At 40.1% G+C, this 20,332-nt stretch overlaps 1 protein-coding gene across 2 annotated transcripts in view; it reads left to right on the top strand.

Moving 5' to 3' along the window:
• The first annotated feature begins 4,780 nt into the window (after positions 1–4,780).
• trim36 (tripartite motif containing 36) overlaps positions 4,781–20,332 on the top strand; it is a 40,595-nt gene continuing 25,043 nt past the window's right edge. Inside the window, exons 1-2 of one of the 2 annotated variants that reach the window (XM_080434383.1) lie at positions 4,781–4,988; positions 13,851–14,085. In XM_080434383.1, the coding sequence (XP_080290509.1) occupies positions 4,926–4,988; positions 13,851–14,085 (298 nt within the window). In that variant the 5' untranslated portion in view covers positions 4,781–4,925. Of the gene's footprint in view, positions 4,989–11,970; positions 12,150–13,850; positions 14,098–20,332 lie in introns of those variants that run through there. The other variant, XM_080434384.1, reaches the window with a different exon arrangement.

Below are 20,332 nucleotides of genomic sequence, written 5' to 3'. Positions count from 1 at the left end.
TTCTGTCAATTTAGATTTGTTTTTCCTTTCCACATTATTAAAAAAAATGCTTACACTAAGCTCAAATTTGATTCGGGAGCCTTGTGGTGCAGCCAGCACAATGACCATATTTAATTTGTGAACCCTGAAGACCTTGAATTGAGTCTGTTATCCCTACCTCTTTCCTGTCTCACTTCTAAAATACTGAAAAAAGTTTAACAATATACGAATAGTATTCTGTTGGCTGGACCAACGGGGCCAGCCCAAGAGATGGACCTGCTTTGACTGACTGTGATGAAGTTAGATCATTGCTTGGTCTAACAACGGACTGGCTAATCGCTGATCAATCTTCCCTCTAGGCAAGGGGATGTAGTGAGTGGAGTATGACTATGGTTGTTTACCTGAAGTACAGCTGTGTTTACATTAGCCACTGTTGGCTCTTGCTCAGTGCTGATCACAGTAGAACTTACAGATTAATAGTTAATAGACAAATAGCAGCAAAGAATGTCAGTTGCAAATTGCAGCTAAGTTTGTGAATGGTGGCCTGGGCCGTAGCGTGACGGTCCAGGCACCCCAGGCTGCAATGCCAGCCTGACAGCGTGTCGCGGGTTCGACTCCCGATCCCGACGACCTTTGCTGCGTGTCACCCCCCCCCCATCTCTCTCCCCATTTCCTGTCAGCCTACTTTCCCTATTCCTCTCTAAATAAAGGCATAAAAAGCCCCAAAAAGAATCTTAAAGGGACTACACCATGAATTTTAACTTTTCCTTATTTTTTGTGTTTTTGGTCTCCCCTACCTCTCTTCTATCCCAAAAAATACCCCAGTTTGAGCGCTCAGGCTTTCACAGCATATCTAAGGTTTTATGTAAATTGGTCTCAAAACAGGCCAAACTGTTTTGGCCCCTAAAGTGACGTCACTAGCGGTACAATCCCTCCCGTTTTTCAGTTCCAACTTAGAAACTTTTGATTTTCTTTTTTAATTTTTCTACTCAGAAGCAGGAGAGAACATGCATACAAACTGGCTCATTAGCGCCACGTGCAAATCAGGACAGTGTGGTATTGCAGGTGAAAGTGCTTTATAAGCCAGAGAGAAGTTAGTTGCATGACTATATCTGAGGCTTGATTTAGGCTCAAACCTTTTGAAAAACGTTTGAGGGACATAAAAAATATGATATTAAATATTTAAAAAAAAAAAGAAATCATGGTGTGTAGATCCTTAAAAAAAAAAAAAAAAAGTATGTGAATGGTTGGTGGCACAAAGGCCAGTTTGCACTGTTACCTCACAGTAAGCAGGTACTGGGCTCAGACCTCTTCTTGCCATTTCCTCCCACACCAAAAGACATGCGTGCTATACTCCTGCTATTGCCCTTGACGAAGGAACTGGCATTAGAGTTGGTCCCCAGGGGCTGCAGTGTGACTACTCACTGCTCAGTACTTAGGATGGGTCAAATGCAGAGGGCAAATTTCCCCAAGGGGGATAATAAAGTATAACTTTACAGCAAGGCATTCAATCCCAATTTGCTCCTGTAGAACTGTTCAGTGTCCTATTAGTTGAACATTGTGAGTTAAATGAACACAGTGAGTGAAACAGGGCATTGTTGTAAAAGATGGAATACAATACTTCTTTGGCAGCAATTAAAATCACACTATCACCAAGTAAAAGCACCAAAATTCAGGTGCTATACAGTAGCAGAAACAAGGTTGAAACACTGGCACAGGTAAAGATCCTTTTTTCAAATGGTTACGCGTAGATAGTTAAAGGGATACTTCACTTTCAAATAAAATAAACATTACAAAAAAATATTTTAAAAAAATGAAAGAAGTTATGGCAAAATAAAGGCCCCCTCACGCATTAGAGTGTCCTACTAATGTGTGAGGGGGCCTTTATTTTGCCATAACTTCTTTCATTTTTTTTAAATAATTTGTTTTAATGTTTATTTTATTTGAAAGTGAAGTATCCCTTTAAGCTCAGGTTCCGGCACTAAATATCTCAATGGGTCTCTGAATGAATGTATTTATAGTCTATCAATAAATATATACTGTGGGATATAAATGTTAAACAAATGAGTATGCATGGTATATCAACAGTATATCAATGAGTATATCAAAGAACGAATATGTAGGCATACATCTATAAAAAGACTATCAACAATTAGTGATGTATGTACAGTCTATCTGAAGAAGGCCACTAGACATAAACATCAAATCGAATAGGGGAGGAAAATCAGTTTGTAAATTTTCAATTTGTCTCCAGCTTTTAATTAACATGAGAGCAATGTATTACCTTTGGGTGTGGGATTACTGATATAACTGATATTTATATATACCCTATGTAAAGGGTGTAGCCTATACATCTGTCTATTGAATGATCATTAGCAAGTCCTCACATGAGTCATTTCTAATGACCTATGGGCTCCTGGACATTTGAGTTGGACTTAGCCTACATAATAGATGCACGATCCATGTAGGTATTTAACCAAAATCAATTATAGCCAACAAATCAATGTTTTATACTGACTCCCTTAAGCAGAGGGCACTACTCAATTAGGATGACCTTAGACATCCCCTAAGCCTTAGGGCCTAAGGGTCATTGCCACTGGTAACACTTAAACCCTAATTTGTTGACCAGGGGGTTCCCCAGGGGTCTGTACTACAAGGCACCCTCCCTCCTTTTTACCCTCCACACCAAATCTCTTCACCAGCAGCTCTACAAGCTCACGCGTGTCACATTGTGACGCTTCAGGAGCTTATAGATCTACTCTTTTTGCCGAATGTTCTCCTATTTTCATACTCCTATTATGAGTATGACAGGCCCAGAATCGGGATGCTAGGGTTCTTGTGGTTAGCATTGGATCATATTCTCTATAATAGCCTACTACATTGATTTTAAAGGTCTGTTTGATCATAATGTATGAGTTGACTTGGTTAGTAACATAGAGATACATATCAGGCCAGCAATAGATAGATAGATAGATAGATAGATAGATAGATAGATAGATAGATAGATAGATAGATAGATAGATAGATAGATAGATAGGTGGGTGGCATATTGTGTCAGACATGCCTTTATCACTCAGGATAGACTTGTTTGTTTGTTCAGTCAGGTGGAACATGCCAGACCATCTGGTGACGCCAAGGCCTTTGGCGTGGAACAAGTGGCACTGCCAGAATTTATGCACTAACTCAATCCGGTTGATTAAAGCACTGACATCTTTATCATGGCATGATAGCAGCTATACATTTTACACTGGCTGTCTTAGATCATAGGCTAGTATTCATTTTAAATTGACAGTCAGAGTATGGCCCTAAAACTTGTGCCATCCATTGGTTCCATGCCTACATTAACATAGCCTACTTGCCCAGTGTGAAAGAAATTCATATGAGCAATAATAACGATTTACTGTGAGACTAAAGCTGGCACGGGTTATGTGCAGTGGTGGAAAAAGTACTCACAGTTTCTACTTAAGTAAAAGTATCAATATCGCAATGTAGAAATACTGTTAAAAGGAAAAGTCTGGTACTCAAAATGTACTTGAGTAAAAGTACAAAAGTATTGCCATCATACTTAAAGTATAGCATACCAAAAGTAAAAGTACTAGTTATTCAGAATGTCCCATTGATTTTCAAAGCTCACAAGGCATCGGGGGAGCTTGTAGATCGGCTATTTTCAAATGGCCAAAGTACATAATAGGGCTGAAGTGGTTATGTAAGTTTTGTATTAATAATCTAAATCTACAAAGTAACTAGTAACGAAAGTTTTCAAATAATTGTAGTGGAGTAAAAGTAGCTATAATATTTGCCTCTGAGATGTAGCCTAGTGGAGTAGAAGTAAAAGTATAGAAAATTGGAAATACTCCAGTAAAGTAAAAGTAGGCCTACCTCAGAATTGTAGGCCTACTTAAGTACAGTACTTGAGTAGGCCTACATGTACTTAGTTACTTTACACCACTGCTGCTAAAGAGGGCACGGGTTATATGGGTCGTGAGTGATGAGCAATAGATCTATATTAAGCACCATATGCGCACGTGAGCGCATCTCCACTCGCGCGTAAATAACCACTGGCTGCAAATAGGCTACATGGCGCAGAGAATTCTATGAGAAGAACTCCCCCGATTTTCTCCGCAATACACACCTGCATGATTGATTGATTGATTGAATACTTTATTGTTATATACAGTTTGCACCAAAAAAAAGCACAGAAAGTACAGTTCTATACAAAAGGATGCTAAAAGGATTAAAACCCAAGAAAGCACCATGGCTTAATTGTTTCCATTGGGGACCTGTCTGCATTCAATTCATCAAAACAACATCTAGATGCACTGCAGGCTAATGTGGTTCAAGAAAAAAAGTGCACAGTTCATTCGTAGGCGGTAAATACTTAGCGATCTGACAGCAGAAAACAAAGAGCTCTGTACATTCGAGACATCTCCGCCAAGCACGGATGATGCTCGTCCGCGTGTCTCTGGAGGGAGAGAGAGAGACGAGAGGAGAAATGAGAGAAAGCAGCTGCGCGTTCACGGCGCCGCCAGGCGATGTACAGTATAGCTAGTGAATCAGCTGCGCGTGCACGCTGCCAGGCAGCAGAGATATACAGTAGCATACATACACTGGGCAACGAGGGCGGGGTTTCCACTCCAACGGGATTCCAATCCAAATCAAACGGACTTGATGCAGACGGTCTCCATAGACACGGCGGATCGGATGGAAGCAGATGAATACTCTGTCTCTGAGGATGAGGATGCTGATGGAAGAGCAGTGACTCTTTTATATTTGGATGTCATCTCGTCTACCTTCCTCTGATCTGTGTTTTTTTTCCTTCTTTTTTTTTTTTGCCCTGGTGCTTTAAAGGGTGTTTTTGATATTTATATCGGGTTTATTTATTGAGTATAGCCTATATATCTTATATTTTCTACCTTTGTTTGCACTGACATAATCTGTTAGCCATCATGTCGGATAACGAGGATATGACAGAGTTCGCCAGTATCGTGGAGCGGATCGAACGAGGAGAGGTGAGTAGTAGTAGTAGTATTATAGCCTCTACTAGTTGAGCATCAGATTAGGATGATTTATGGTCTTGACAGATAATGGTCTGTCGGGGTGCCGGTGCAGCAGCTGGCCTGTCGCCTGGAGTGCCGGTCCTGCGCTGTCATTTAGAGGAAGGTGTGAAAACCATCAGCCCGGCCTGCGTTGGCTACAGGGTTGGAACATTGAACATAAGACACAAGCATCGTTTAAACCAGTGGTTTTCAACCCTTTTTTCATATCAAGGTCCATTCTTTATTCGGCATTTGAGCCACGGATGAGATTTTAGCCTCTCAGACCCAAGACTTTGAATATTTCGTTGCCGTTTGATAAGATTTTGTCCACAATTCCATGCTGTATTGATGTTAAATCATTCAATAACAATCTACATTCTCTAATTGTGTAGACTTATTGTAAATTAAGTAATGCAGACGTTTAACAATAATTTAACTATTGAGAGTGTGAAATGAGACCAAATGGACCCGTAATAAGAGTCCATTTGGTTTCATTTTACACTCTCAAGAGTTAAAGATCTACCCAATAAAGGTCCATTTGGTTACCACCTCTTCCATCATTTAGCTGGGCTGGGGACCACCTGGAACCCCCTCAAGGACCACTGGTGGTCCCTGGACCACTGGTTGAGAACCACTGGTTTAAAGCTAGCTTTTTTATTCTATTCTTCCCTAATCTATTTTTTTAAAAATATATTATTATAAGTGACCTGTTATTTTATTTCCTTTATTCTTGAGCAGTAAGCATTCTATTCTAGCCTGTACTCTATTCTATATATTATGTTCTATCATGTATTTTACAGAAAACCATTACTTTAGGCCTAAAGTAAGTCTGACCTAAATGCCAGAGGAGGACAGTCTGCTCTCAGTTTGAAGGACCCTTGTCATGTGAGAAATGAGACTGTTTAATTTGGTGAGGTGGAAGATATCAGGGAGGAGAATAATTAGCAGATGTGCATCCTATTTGCTTGACTGCCTGACAAAATGTGTGTGTGTGTGTGTGTGTGTGTGTGTGTGTGTGTGTGTGTGTGTGTGTGTGTGTGTGTGTGTGTGTGTGTGTGTGTGTGTGTGTGTGTGTGTGTGTGTGTGTGTGTGTGTGTGTGTGTGTGTGTGTGTGTGTGTGAGAGAGAGAGAAGAGAAAGAGAGAGCGTTATTGCTACATGCCTTGAAGGCATAGCTGAGTCAAAGTTTCAGGAAGCAGATTTGTACATGTACAAAATTATCTTGCACGTTAGAGCACAATTGATTATCTATTCTGGAGGAAATGTATGGTAATGGTTTTATATAGGCGGCTATGATACTTAACACTGATTTTTCCTGAAGCAGCACCTTTGAATGGTTCCGTTTGGCCACCTATCGTAATATTTTGATCATCCGTGAACTGGATGAAATTCTATCTGGATGGAAGAGAACAGGTGGCGGATGGGAACAGAACCCTGTCCTCCCTCCCAGTGAGCTGTGGCGTTCCTCAAGGAAGCATACTAGGGAATTTACTGTTCCTAATTTATGTTAACAACATGACATCAGCATGTGACTGCAATTTGTTCTTGTTTACGGATGACTCTGCACTCCTGGTCTCGGACAAGGACAAATTGCAGGTTGAAGCCCTTAGCTCTGAGCTCGGTAAAATGTGCACATGGCTCACTGATAACAAACTGTCATTACACCTGAGAAAAACTGAATCCTTTCTTTTTGGGTCCAAAATTAACCTCAGTAAGGCCAAAGACTTGACTGTCAGAGTTTAGAGAACTATTTTTCCAGTGAAAAAATGGCAACAAAAGTCATCAAGAAAGTCGACCAAAGAACAAGATTTGTGGGCAGGATCTCTTTGTTGGTCATTATGCACCAAGGACACTAGCTGGAGCACTCATCCAATGTCACTTTGACATGCATGCTCTACTCTAGCACCTCAAAGGCATTAAAAGCAAAACCTCAGACCTCTCGAAACAAACTAATCAGGTTACTAAACCTCACACCTAGGACTCACCTAACCCCTGCTCATTATGCTAGGGTGGGATCGGATGGCTCAGGGTAAAGGACAGCGTACAGCCACTGGCAATGGGCCTGGTCTTTAAGATACTCAAGGGACCAGTGCCCATATACCTATCAAACTACTTCAATAACGTGTGAGAGAGACACACAGGCACAACACCAGAGGGAGCTCCACTAATCTCGTTCAACACAGATTTGGCACAAACATGGCTAAATATGTTCTACTGTTATGCCACCAAAATGTGGAATGCCCTACCAACAGTCATCAAAAAGTGCGACTCCCTCCTTCAAACCGCCATAAAAGAGCACTTGTCTGCAATTTGCAACTGCATGGTCCTAGACAAGTCTTCTAAGCTTGACACCAGAAATGACCCCCCCCCACACTTTTTCTGTACATTGATGATTTCTTGTATGTTGTTGTATGTATTTAAATGTATTGATTAATTGGATGCATAGGACCACAATGGAAACAAGCCCTTAGGGCTTTTTGTGTTATCCTTTTAGCATCATTAATCATACCGGTGTACTTTTTTCAAACTGTTAATAAAGTATTCAATCAATCAATCAATGAACCGCATGACAAGAGAGAGCTCATGAACCAAACCGTTTGGTGCTCCTCAATTATTACCCTTTTTACAAATTATTTTGCTACACAGCAAGCCAAATGGTCAGATTTAAACAGAGCATCTGGTGGGTCTGGTGGGGTTGTATAGTAGCGTTTCCCAAGACTTTTCTTCTCTGGCCAGATAATTCCTATGCCTGATTGTGCAGGTGAAGAAGATTTTTAGCTATCTAATGCCAGTGGCTCTGAGGCTACCAAGGCCACTTGGCCCTTGGTAGCATCTGTGGTTGGGGTGGGGCAGAATCTTTGATAAGCTTTGCTGACACAACATCGGTTGTACATGGATGTCCTGGATGGAGAGAAGCTCACATCCGGTCATGTGCTCGGCTGTCCGCACAACCTTCTGCATGCACTGCTTTGTGGTTGAGGCCCATACAGTTCCCATACCAGGCTGTGATGCAGCCAGTCAGGATGCTCTCCTGGTACGTCTGTAGATGGACCAGGACCTTGGGGCCCATGCAAAGTCAGTCGCCTGACATAATGGAGCCGTTGCCGTGCCTTCATCTTTGTTAGTGTGTGGGTCCCAGATGAGTTTCTTAGCGATATTGCCACCAAGGAATTGGAAGTCGCTGACCCTCTGCGGCATCAGCAATGTACATACAGTTGATGGGGATGTACTCTCTGTCCATCTTCCAGTATAGTCCACGACCAGCTCTTTGGTCTTATCGACGGTGAGAGCCAGGGTGTTCACTTGTGTCCAGAAACGGACACAATTTGTGTTCGTTTCTCCACCTCCCTTTTGTTGTCTTTCCCATCGTCATCAGTTATCAGGCCTATGTACCCTGACCTATATGCTGTTTGCAGAAATATTCAACCCCTTTCACTTTGGCAAACCTCAATTTGATTAGGTATACACACAATGTGACCTTCAGAAGCAACCTAATTAGTAGGGTGGTCTATTGTACTGTACATTAACAATGGTGCAGATCAGAATGAACAATCACAGATTTTAAAACATTTCACAGTCTGTTTTAGAAAGGACCCTCGGTTAGTTAATGAAACAACCTACTGACCCTTTTTGTATCTTTTGTATCTTCATCATCCTTGTTGTCTCCGCCAGGCCGAAAGGCATGGCGAGAGAGTATGTTTTACCCCCTGTCCGTCCGTCCGTCCGTCCGTCCGTGTGTCCGTCCGTCCGTGTGTCCTGTCCTGTCTGTGTGTTACCAGCTAATCTCTGGCACCGTTGGCCCGGTCGCTGCGAAACTGTGCACACACACTCCCTGGATGCCAATTCAGAACCTCTGCCCCAAATTGTTCACATGGGCCTGTTATAGCGCCACCAGGAGGCCGATTTGTACAAAACCCATTTACTCCTACAGATTTTATCCAAACATCACGCAAATCGGTACACAATATCTCTATAGTCATGATGTGATCAAGACGGATCTGTCCGATATTTCATATTCCATCCAGATTGGCTAAGGTTGGCTTCCAAAGTTTGCAGGATTGGTCCGTTTTGAACAAAATGTCTCAAATCATGAACACAGCGTGCGATTTCCGTGAAAACTTGCACGCACATTCCCACTAGGCCGAGGAAGAAATGCCACCCTTTTCACACTGGCCTGTTATAGCGCCACCAGCAGGTCTAATTTCCCAAAACACATTTTTGCAACAAAATGTCTCAAATCATGAACACAGCGTGCGATTTCCGTGAAAACTTGCACGCACATTCCCACTAGCCAGAGGAAGAAATGGCACCCTTTTCACATTGGCCTATTATAGCGCCACCAGGTGGCCACAATAACCTACCTGACCTGGTGGAGACCTGTGCTCCGAGGAGCACTTTTTCTAGTTAGTATTGTGCCTTTGTGCCTCTTTTCTGTATCTGTCCTGTGTTTCTTACCGCTGTACTGCCAACAATGAGAACTGAATTCCCCCTGCTGGCTCAATAAAGGTCAATAAACCTGTGTCAAAGATGCAATTATAACGACCAGAACGTTCCAAAGTAAGTCAAATATAAATTGTATAGCAAAGCATTGTCAAAGCTCATTCACACACAAACATATTGTATTCAGCTAGAAAGTGATATGTAATTTGATAATAAGTATTTATGTAAAAACAATTAAGAGGATCGGGTGGGGGAGAACTATGTGATAACAGTGTAACAATATACTTCTTAGTTATGTGAAATCATTGTGGAGTCCACTGCAATGAATGTGGGCAATACAGAAGTTGCCTCAGGATTAAAACCCTTCCTACCCGAAAGCCCCCCCCCCCACCCACACACACCCCTGAACCCCTGACACTGACATTTCAAATGAGTGATGGTTTGTTCCAAATTATGCTTCTATTCATTGTTCATATTTGTACTGCAAAAATTTCCAATTCTATCAGAATAAGAATTGTGATCATCTAATAATGTTCTTTAACAAAACCATTTGATCCAATGTTCTCTGTCAGAATACAGAACATTCAGCAATTTTATTTGCTAATGTTTAAATGTACTTTACATTTATTTATTGATCTGTGCCATGAATTGACATTTGGTGCATGTCGCCACACCTCGCCTACTGTACTGTAGTGTCCAGTGTGTAAATATTAAACCTATAAATAAATCAATTTGAACCCTGTCCCCTGTCTCTAACAGCCAAGTTCACAAAATAAGAAATCGTTTAAAACATTATTTCAGAAAATAGTTTTTATTTATTTATTTTTATTTTAGGGGTGCTGTCATGAAATGTATAGGGTTATTACACTATTCAGCAAAATAAACAGGATTATTATAGTAATAATCGTGCAGCCCTAGGACTTTAACAAACTGAAAATGTATAGGCCTACCCGTCGTTAACCCATGGTTGTTCATGTAGGCTTACCAATTTTAATATTGCAATAATAACAGTGGCGTAAAGTAACTATAGTACATTTGCTTAAGTACTGTACTTAATCACAATTTTTACTGGAGTATTTCCAATTTTCAACTACTACTCCAGTACATCTCAGAGGCAAACTGTACTTTTTACTCCACTATAATTATTTGAAAACTTTAGTCACTAGTTACTTTGTAGATTTAGATTATTATTATTACGAAACCACTTTGGCTTCGCGCAGCGTTGTGAGCTTGTAGATCTGCTATTTTCAAAGGATTTTTATACATTTTATACATGTCAAAACTTTTGAAATGGGACCTTTTGCATAATGAGTAGCCTACTTTTACTGTTGGTAGGCTACTTTTTGTACATTTTGATGCCAATACAATACTTTTGTACTTTTACTCAAGTACATTTTGAATACCGGACAGAATATTTCTACAATAGGCTATTGATACTTATACTTAAAGGTAGGTAAGTGATATTTTTAGGTAATTTTGTTTTTTTTTTTGTTAAAAAGGTTAAAGTGCTATATTCTGATAGTAATCATTGCTACAGCGTTTGTTTGGTCTCCAGCTCTTTAGTAAACAGAATATAGGTACATTTTCAGGTAGGTGACAACATTTAAGCCAATCAGGACAGAGCACTGAAATTGCATTTTCTGTTTAATAAAGAGCTGGAGAGACATGGGAGACTCCTTTTACTGAACAAACACTCTATAGCAATCAGAATATAGCGCTATTTAACACTTATTTTAACCTAAGTAAATCACTTACCCTACCTTTAAGTAAACCATGTGAGTACTTCTTCCATCACTGAATAATAATAATAATAATGTTGTTAACTTGTCAGAACTGGATGCTGGATATTGATGGAAACTGTTGGTTTGACGTCGGTGAAACATGACGCCTCGAGCTACGACAAGCCCCGCCTCCTCATTTGAATACAAATGGCTGTAACATTGTTCCCATGACCCCCCCTCGCCCTCTACTCCGCCCATTCAGCTGCCAGTGTTGCCATGTCCACTTATTATAAGCGACTTTGGGCTTGTTTTTCTGTAAGTTGCTTGTAAATATTGGTTGTTGCGGGTTGCGTTTTTTTGGAGGCTTATTTAAAAAATGTAGTTGCTTATTTGGACTTGTTTCCTAATGTTGTTTAAACCAGTGGCTCTAAAACGTTTTCATGTCAAATTAATTTGTATTTGTCTGCGGACCCCATCTGAAAACATTTTATGCCACATTTTTGTTTTTAAAATGTTTAAAAAAAGATTCAACATTTTCCTATTTTTTTTTCAAGATTTTTTTTTTGAAAATAGCAGATCTATAAGCTCACAATGGGCATTATGTTTAAACTTTAAACTTCTTCGCCCTTTAAACTTTAAAGGGCGAAGGCGAGCTTCTTTTGGGCTTGTTTTCATAGACCTGGATTTCTTGTTTCTCTCTCAGAACCTGGCAACACTTCTCCCTGTGGGAGAGCGTGGAGCCCGGGGTTGCATTACATTACATGCTCTGCACTCTGTCTGCAGCAGCGACACTGACTGACTTAACCGCCTGCTGATTCACCCGTTGTTCTCTGCAACGTCACACACTTTTAATTCATTGTGTCGGCATCTTCTTCTCAGCTCGTGTTGAACAAGTTGTTGGTTATAGAGATACAAACAAAGCTGTTTAATACTCGACCCGCATGTCTGCAGAGATGCGACGCAATTCCTTTGCGGTAAGTGTGGCAGATAATAAGAAGATAACATGAATGATGAAGGTTTCCTGGAAGATAAGCAAACATTTTGATCGGCTCTCGATAGTATCGATCCCCCGCGGTTATTCGTCAACATTGAGCAGTTTCTGCTTTAGGCTATATTATTACTCTTAAGTCATAATTTACACTTATGTTCACAATTTGCAACCTGTATGACTTCATGAATTAGAAATCGGTGTATATATAGATGTTTAGGGCATACTTGCTTGGGAATCAGTTAGGCCAGTGGACGTGCTTCCCAAACTTTTTAGCTCAAGACTCAAGACAAATTAAACGTTTGCCCCGGGACCCAAACTAGTGAAAATAGCTGATCTACAAGCTCACATTGTGTAGATCACTACTTCTTGTCTTCTGATTTACAGAATTTCTTTCATTTTTTTTTGGGGAAATGTTTTGAAATAATACTTTAAAACGAATTGCTTGGGAAAGTGATTTATGGCATACTTAAATTGCTTGGGAATCAGTCAGTTAGACGGTAGACCAGTGGTTCTCAAAGTGCGGTCCAGGGAATGGACCCTTACAGGTCTCTAACTTTGACAGTATACACATGGAACATAGCATTTTGTATACTGTCAGAGTTAAAGGGGGTCCTTGAAATGTAAAAGTTTGAGAACCACTGAGTTCGGCTAGCTGGCATCTCCCAGACAACAGTGGCCTCTGTTATTGTTTAAACTTCCCCTATTCCGTGTGCATTGTGCACACTGCAGTTTCTGAAACGTGTTGAGTGAGAATTGATCTATTTCCTCTCACAGCAGGCTGTTGAACACCAGTGTGTTCTTGTCAGACAGCCTGGAATCAATCAATCAGTCAATCAAATCAACTGCTCGACTATTCTTGATGTTTCCAGTTCATGGGCTTTTCCCCCCAGAAAGAAAGTTGAAGAATATCTGGAATATCTGGCATAAATGTATCTACAACCATACTAGATAATAGTGTAGCATTGGTCTTCTTTTACCATATTGCCCGTTTGTCTATTTTTAGACCAGACTTAATCCTGAGCAGTTGCATAATAAGTCATGGTAAAGATAGCCAAGCACCATAGCGACCATGCCATGTTTTTCACCATGAGTTGCTTTAGTCTAGTAGAGAGCATACAAAATAATACCCTGCCTCTTTTGGATTTATAGTACTAGGACCCATAGTCTCCTAATCGCCACTCACCTAAACTGTCACTTATGTTGTCCTAAAATGACACAACAGAATTCTGAGCAAAATCTAGAGATGCAAACAATTGGTCCATAGCAGGGACCACAATGTGAAGTTGTCAAATCACTTACAATATTAGAGCTTGATTGATTTTATTTTCCAGTGAAATTATTGCACTTCTGGGGTGCAATGTGAAACTTCTGTCCAAAAGACTTTATATATCTTTATATGCGTAGAATGTTGCAAAGAATGAAAGTGCTGATTTTAACACATTAAAACTGGGAATACATCTGTGTCATTTTAGATTTTTGCATTGGCTATTCAAAAAATAGCACATATACAAGCGATCTTGTACATACGCTATTTTTGAAAAATCTTGAAAGTGCGAGAACTACTGATTTAGAAGGCTACTACTGATGTAGAATGGACCTCAGGTCTTAAATGGGTTGAATGGCCGACCGTTGGTTACCTGTTGAAGCCATTCTCCAATGAAAATGAGTCCGTGTCCTTCACCAGGTTCCAATCAAGAACATTGAGCGGGAGCTGATCTGCCCTATCTGCAAGGAGCTGTTCACGCACCCTTTGATCCTGCCATGCCAGCACAGTGTCTGCCACAAGTGTGTCAGGGAACTGTTGATGCTGAACCATGAGGACTCTTTTGATGCTGGTTCTGAGTGCTCCATGCCGGGAAGCCCTAGGTCCAGGGTGCCCTCGCCTTCCATGGAGAGGCTGGACAGGCTAGTTCGATCAGGTGGGTCTCGGGGTAAGGAAACATCACAAAGACACAAATACAAATTTCGCTATAGACTGTTGCCAAATACCAAGATTTCCATGTTGTCAGATAGCACGTACTGTAGCGTTTACAAGGAACTATCATCCCCACATTTCTTCTAGGTTACCAGTGTCTGTTGTCATCAGGTTGTCCAGATAGTCTCATTACGAGTTTTGAAGAACACTTTAAAATACGACAGCTTGTATTACAGAGAATTAAAGTATCAGATTTATCTCTGGCTTTTCCCAGTGAAGAGATGATGAGTTCCTGTGTCATAGTTATTGCCAATTTCCTGTTATATTATCTGCCTGCCGATTCGCCTATCTTCAATTTTAGTCTTGCCATCAACTCAGTGGCTGCAATTGACAAATGTGGATTGCTGAAACCCATTATCTAAATGCAGAAAGCCAGGAGGCCACCGTCAGAACAAGACCTTACAAAAGGGAACATAGACGAAGAGGAAGTACGTATTTATTCATTATTACGAACTGAATTCTTCATTGCAAACAATCAAGAGCATTGCCATGATCAGAAAGGGGCTTTCATGACCTAGTTGATATGAAATACTGAAACAATTATATTGCAGCTCTGCCCAGACATTGTCAGTCAACACTTGCTCTTCATTCATACCCGGCTTGCTTTTCCTGACTTAAGTGCGGTATTCAAAACAGGGTAATGGAAAATGACAAGCTCTAAATTATGTCTTAACAAGAGAAAAGAAGCTTTGAGAATGAGAAGCTCTCTTGGGTCCTTAACGTGTTCACTGTCTGTCTGTCGGCAATAGCCCCAAGACATCAGCTTCACATCCCCTTCAATAATGCTAGGGATTATTCAGCTTAGAATGTTCTGAGTAAACGTGTAGAGTGGAAAAATAGCTATAATTTTCCTCCCATGTAGGATGAGCATCAGCTTGCCTTGTACTGCATGTTTCATTGTTTTACATATCAAAGCAACTTATAAGCTTCCGGAGTAATTTAAAACTTGTAGAAAATACCCATGAGCTGGCTGTAAAGACCAGGAGGAGTGGGATCTACAGTAGCTGGAGGGGATATTAACTGGTCACAGTATTTCTTCTTAATTTCCCCTGCATAACGTATGGCATTGCTAAGGCAACGACTGAGCAGGTCAATGTCTAAGCTCAGTAAACAGGGTGGTAGTGGGACAAGGCTGCCTTTCTGCTGGCCAAGAGGGCTGGGCTGTATGCCATTTCCATTAAGTTGTTCAATGTTCACTCATTTATACCCTCATCCACTTCTCCTAACACCACAGGACATTAAGCAGTTTAATAATAACCTCATTATTGAATTGACTTTAACTTTTCAATTACTAGTTACTTTAAATGATACGTTTTCAGAATTAAGCATTTCATTGTGATTTTGAATCGCATATCATTCAATTTAACTGAACATCTATGTGGAAACGGAGGATGAACATTGTACAGCAATTTTAAACTATAGATGAATAAATACCACACAGACATAACCATGACATACTGTGAGATGTAAACTTGACTCCGACCAGTACATCTAGTATAAGAAATCTATTGAATATAGAACCAGAGCTGAGAACTTCTCAAGCATATGGAAATTAGCGGCTTCTTTAGAACGGTATACAACCGTGGTCCAAAACCACTGGATTTGGTCTCCAGAACACAGCACCCTGTTCAGGCTCGCTCCAGCCTCAATGAGTTCATTCTTTATGGCAGAAATACATCTGTTGACAGAGGAAATGTAAAATGCTACTTTTGAAAAAGAAAACAAGTCTTGGCCTATATTGGGACTTCTTCAGAACCATTTGAGCAAAATGAACATTCTAGAGTCTACGAAGAATAATTATATTATTGTTTGACAGACGGTGAATTAATGGATGTTAAAGCTTTTTGCTCAAAATTGCACAGTAGCTCATGGACCAATACTGTAGCATCTGTAATGGAATGTGAGTTCTTTGACATAACATGAACATTCAAGGGTCATGTACAACTTGAATTCCGTTTGGGATTATTCAGTAGTTTCCGTGTAATTGCGTTACATCAGCAGATTAACAAACATGTTTATCTGTGCCTTAAGTATATCTTTGCCGTAAGTATATTCAGTAAATCTTGAGGGACATTATGATCATATTAGCTTTCAACAGAATCACTAATTCCCACTGTTCACTCATGAAACACCAAAAAGATAAACCTGATTGGCTGATCAGATCATTGGTAGCCATGGTGACGTAACCTGCCTGTGGGGAATGAATGAGGGATTAGGCCTAGGTGAACGGAGAGAGGGGAAAGACTCGAGGCTATATATATCATTCTGTAGTCCAGACAGACTAGTCAAGGACACACACAGGCAGTTGCTGGAACTTCCATCAATGTTTTCTTTTCTCTGCACATTTTGTGTTAATGCCTGGGCTTTCAAACCAAGCAAGCACACAACTGTTTTATGTTGCACTCAAACCCAGCACAATTGCATTTATTGTGTGAACAGCTGATTCTTGACAAGTGCACTTAAGAGAATAACGTGTTTTCTAAGCATAAAAACATAGGATGGTAGTGGTTATTTCACTTAATCCCTGTGTATTTTGTATTGTTGAATTTTAATGGCTTGAGAGTTGACAAGTTGGATCCTTACAGCACATTTGCTGTTTGTTAAAATGATTCAGTCTATTCCTGATGAAATTACGGTCTCTTTGACTTCCTTTGGCTTTTTTTTAATGGTTTACACATAGTGTCACACGTCTTAAGCAATGCACAGAACAAGCATCAACTGTAATTTAACCATTTTATTCAGTTTGCTTACTTAACGTATCGTAACTTCATTTTGCAAATCATTACATAATCAGATTTTCTTTTAAGCACAATGAACTTTTCATCAATTATGTTAACTCTTTTCTTTTTCTTCCAACTGTCATGATTAAACTGTGTCATACAGGTTTCCCTCCTATTCCATTTTCATCATGATGACACATGCATATTTGTTTTTGTTTTTCTATTGTTGCTCACCTCACTTCTCTGTCCATTGCTTGCAGCCACAGTACGAAGGTCATTTGGAAGTCGAGGTAGACGTGGGGTCCATGTATTGAGTAGCTATAGTAGTGAGTACGGCGTTATTAGAAACCCCTGTGATCCCTAGTTGGATTCTGCTCCTACTCTACTCAGACTCTTCTTTTAGTTGTACCAATGCTACCATTACAAACACACACCAATGACGGGGCATAATCGAAAAGGTTGTTGGGAAGGTTACAGCATTTACGCTTTTAACAACACACACAACATGCATAAAATAACATGCACAACATACATACAATAACATGCAAGTGCTTTTCCTTTGCAGTCCTTACTCAAAAATGTATTTGTATAAAGAAATTGGCAAGTTGTTGAAATGTACATTAAGTGAATTCATACAACTGACTTTCCCACTCCTGCTTGTCTGGATCATATACTGTACGTAGTTGGTCGTGTCAGAGACAGAATGGTATATAGCTTTTTTTTGCGTTTTTCAAATCTCCACTGATCAGGAACTGTTAAAATATTCTAAAATGCTTCTGTCCAGAGGCAGAATGGTCCTTGTCTTTTCCAGTTAACGCGAGTCTGTGTATATACAGTGTATATGTGTATATGCACTGTATGTGTGTGTACAGTGTATATACACTGTATGTGTATATACACATACAGTGTATATACACTGTATATGTATATACACATACAGTGTATATACACATACAGTGTATATACACTATATATGTGTATATACACATACAGTGTATATACAGTATATATTTTTTTCTTCCAGAAAGTGGCTTTGTTTCCATTAGATCAGCTGAGAAGCAACGTAGAAGGAACACGGAGAAGATCTTAGAGTTGAGGGAGACATCAATCAAAGAAATGGATGATATTTGATTTTTTTTTTGGAGAAATGTAGTATAGTTAAGAGAGAGCAAGCCTTGGGAGCAAGTGAAAAAGAGGAATTGAAAAGAGCTGAGCCGAGGATTGGCAAGGAAGGGAAGGGGTAACGATGTTGCCTAGGCGTTAGAAGAGAAATGGAATTTGTGTGTTTGTCCCTGTATGCTAGCTAAGCCTTGCTTTCATTTAGTAGTCTATGCAGGCAACTAAAGCAGCTTTCTTCAGGGGGGAGGTAGTGTAGGAGCTAATTCTTATGTAAAACAAACACACACACACATGGATGCCAAAAACACAGGGGGAATACCTACAATATGTTTGGACTTGTTAAAATTCTTAAATCGGTTTGTCTGTGCCTTTAGGCAGAGATATTAGCCTAGTTTATGCTTCATCTGTCATTTAAACTGCTAAAGTTTTAAGACGTGGCGCATGCCAGATGAGACATTTTGTGCTAGTTGAAGTAGGAACCTTAACGGGACTCTGACCAAACACAACAAAGGAATAAATACTGCTTTTGTTTGGCAGATTAAGGGGTAGGGGGCCTTTTCTCTTTTTTGAAGCACTCTATTGACATTTTAATAAGAAACCCTCTAATGATCTATTCAGGTCTTTGAGAAAGTCCTGCAACCTTAAAATACAAAGATTTATTCACAAGATAAAAAAAGCAAGACTTAAGCTCAGATTCACATTTTATTATTTGTTGTATCAGGCTGCTAATACGTTTGTCCCCCCCCTCCACCCCATCTAGCTAATAAAAAATGTGAATCTGAAGTGTGGCTACTTATTTAGTGAGCACCGACAGCCAGGGAAGGCAGTCAGAGAAAGCACACCTGCTTTACATTTCAATTTATTAAAATGAGGTCTCAGAAAGTAGGCCAAAACAACTGTATTCATTCATAAACATGTTTGGCCTTATGGAACCAGTCACCTTGTGGTTTGTAATATATTTTCCAAGGGAGAAGAACTTTAAAAAGAAGAACTTGCACTAGTTACAATAAATGTTCTTTTAGTTCTTGTCTTATGATTCTTCAGCCATATGTTGAAATGATATTATCCAATTATAAGGCTCACAAAATACATTTCACTGTTCTATATTCTTCTTTTCATGACTGAGGAAGAGGAATATTCTAAATTGGGGTTGTTTTCACTCGCTCAGAATGTTATGTCTAAAGATATTCATTCTGATTGATCACAGTCTGTGTTTGGTAGACTCGTTTATATCCTGCGGTCTTAGGGTTGGCTGAATGGCCTTTTGCGTTTTGATGACTCAGACATTCTGACTGATGCGGTTCTGTAGCCTGGCCAGAAGGTGCTCTGCAATGACTCGTCAGTTTCTGTCCCCGGCACGCCCGACCTCTGCAGGTCTACAGATCACCACAAACACTGCGGCAGAAAACCTGTCTCCCTCCCACAGGCACGCACACACAGACACTTATGGCTAGTTTGCTGCAGGCATCCCCTGCCTCTCTGTTGATCTTCCACCTTCTCTGCACTGACCTGTCCCAACAAGAAAACAGCCTATGTGCAGTGTACCTTCAGTAAAGACGTGTACATACACACTCACGCGCGCACACACAGTTTCCCCACCGTTCAGGTCCATGTTAGTCCTCCTGAATCTTCAATTAGGTTTCAGTGTTTGATCTCTCCTTTCATCTGGTGACATCAAGCGTGTTCACTAGGTTACCGTTCTTCATCTTCATCATCAGATCCTCGCCACAATACACTGCCATAGATTTTGGGTAATACAAGGGGACCTGATTTTCAGTTATGAATGTTTAAAACGCCTTCCAGCACTACACATTCCACATGTTCACAGCATGTTAGTTTCCACATGCTTGCTTTGCTGCCACTGCTTCTCCCCTCAGCTAGTTCTTTGAACAAAATCTTTGAATTTTCTATTTCAAATATTTGATGTTTGAGGAGTGCTTGATTTTATAAAAATGTTTCAGTTCGGGGGGCCGGGGTGTCTTGAAACAAGTTTGGAAAAAAGGCTTATAAATCTAGCCATTTACACCGGCATCCATATTTCTTATATTTTCTTATATTATATTCTTATATTTTATTTTCTCCAAAATCCTTCAAATAATGTTTCAAGATGTTTTGAAAGTGGCAGATCTACAAGGTCACACTGCGTCATTAAATGGTTAAATAAATCCAGCACTGCTCACTGTTTGTTTACCCTCAATTCTTTTTTTGTACAAGTCTGGCTTGCATAATATATTTTTGCGTTTAGAAAGTTGCCATTGCTTTCCATCTTTTTCCACTTTTTTTTGAGTATTCACAGTATTTGAGTTTGTAGTGGTTTGTATCTGTCATGTGATGATGTTTAAGTTTCCATGT

The sequence above is a fragment of the Gymnoscopelus braueri genome, assembly GCF_963280865.1.
Source record: "Gymnoscopelus braueri genome assembly, chromosome: 7".
NCBI lineage: Eukaryota > Metazoa > Chordata > Actinopteri > Myctophiformes > Myctophidae > Gymnoscopelus > Gymnoscopelus braueri.
Note: the sequence above shows the minus strand (reverse complement) of the source record. Positions and strands in the feature narration are given on the sequence as shown.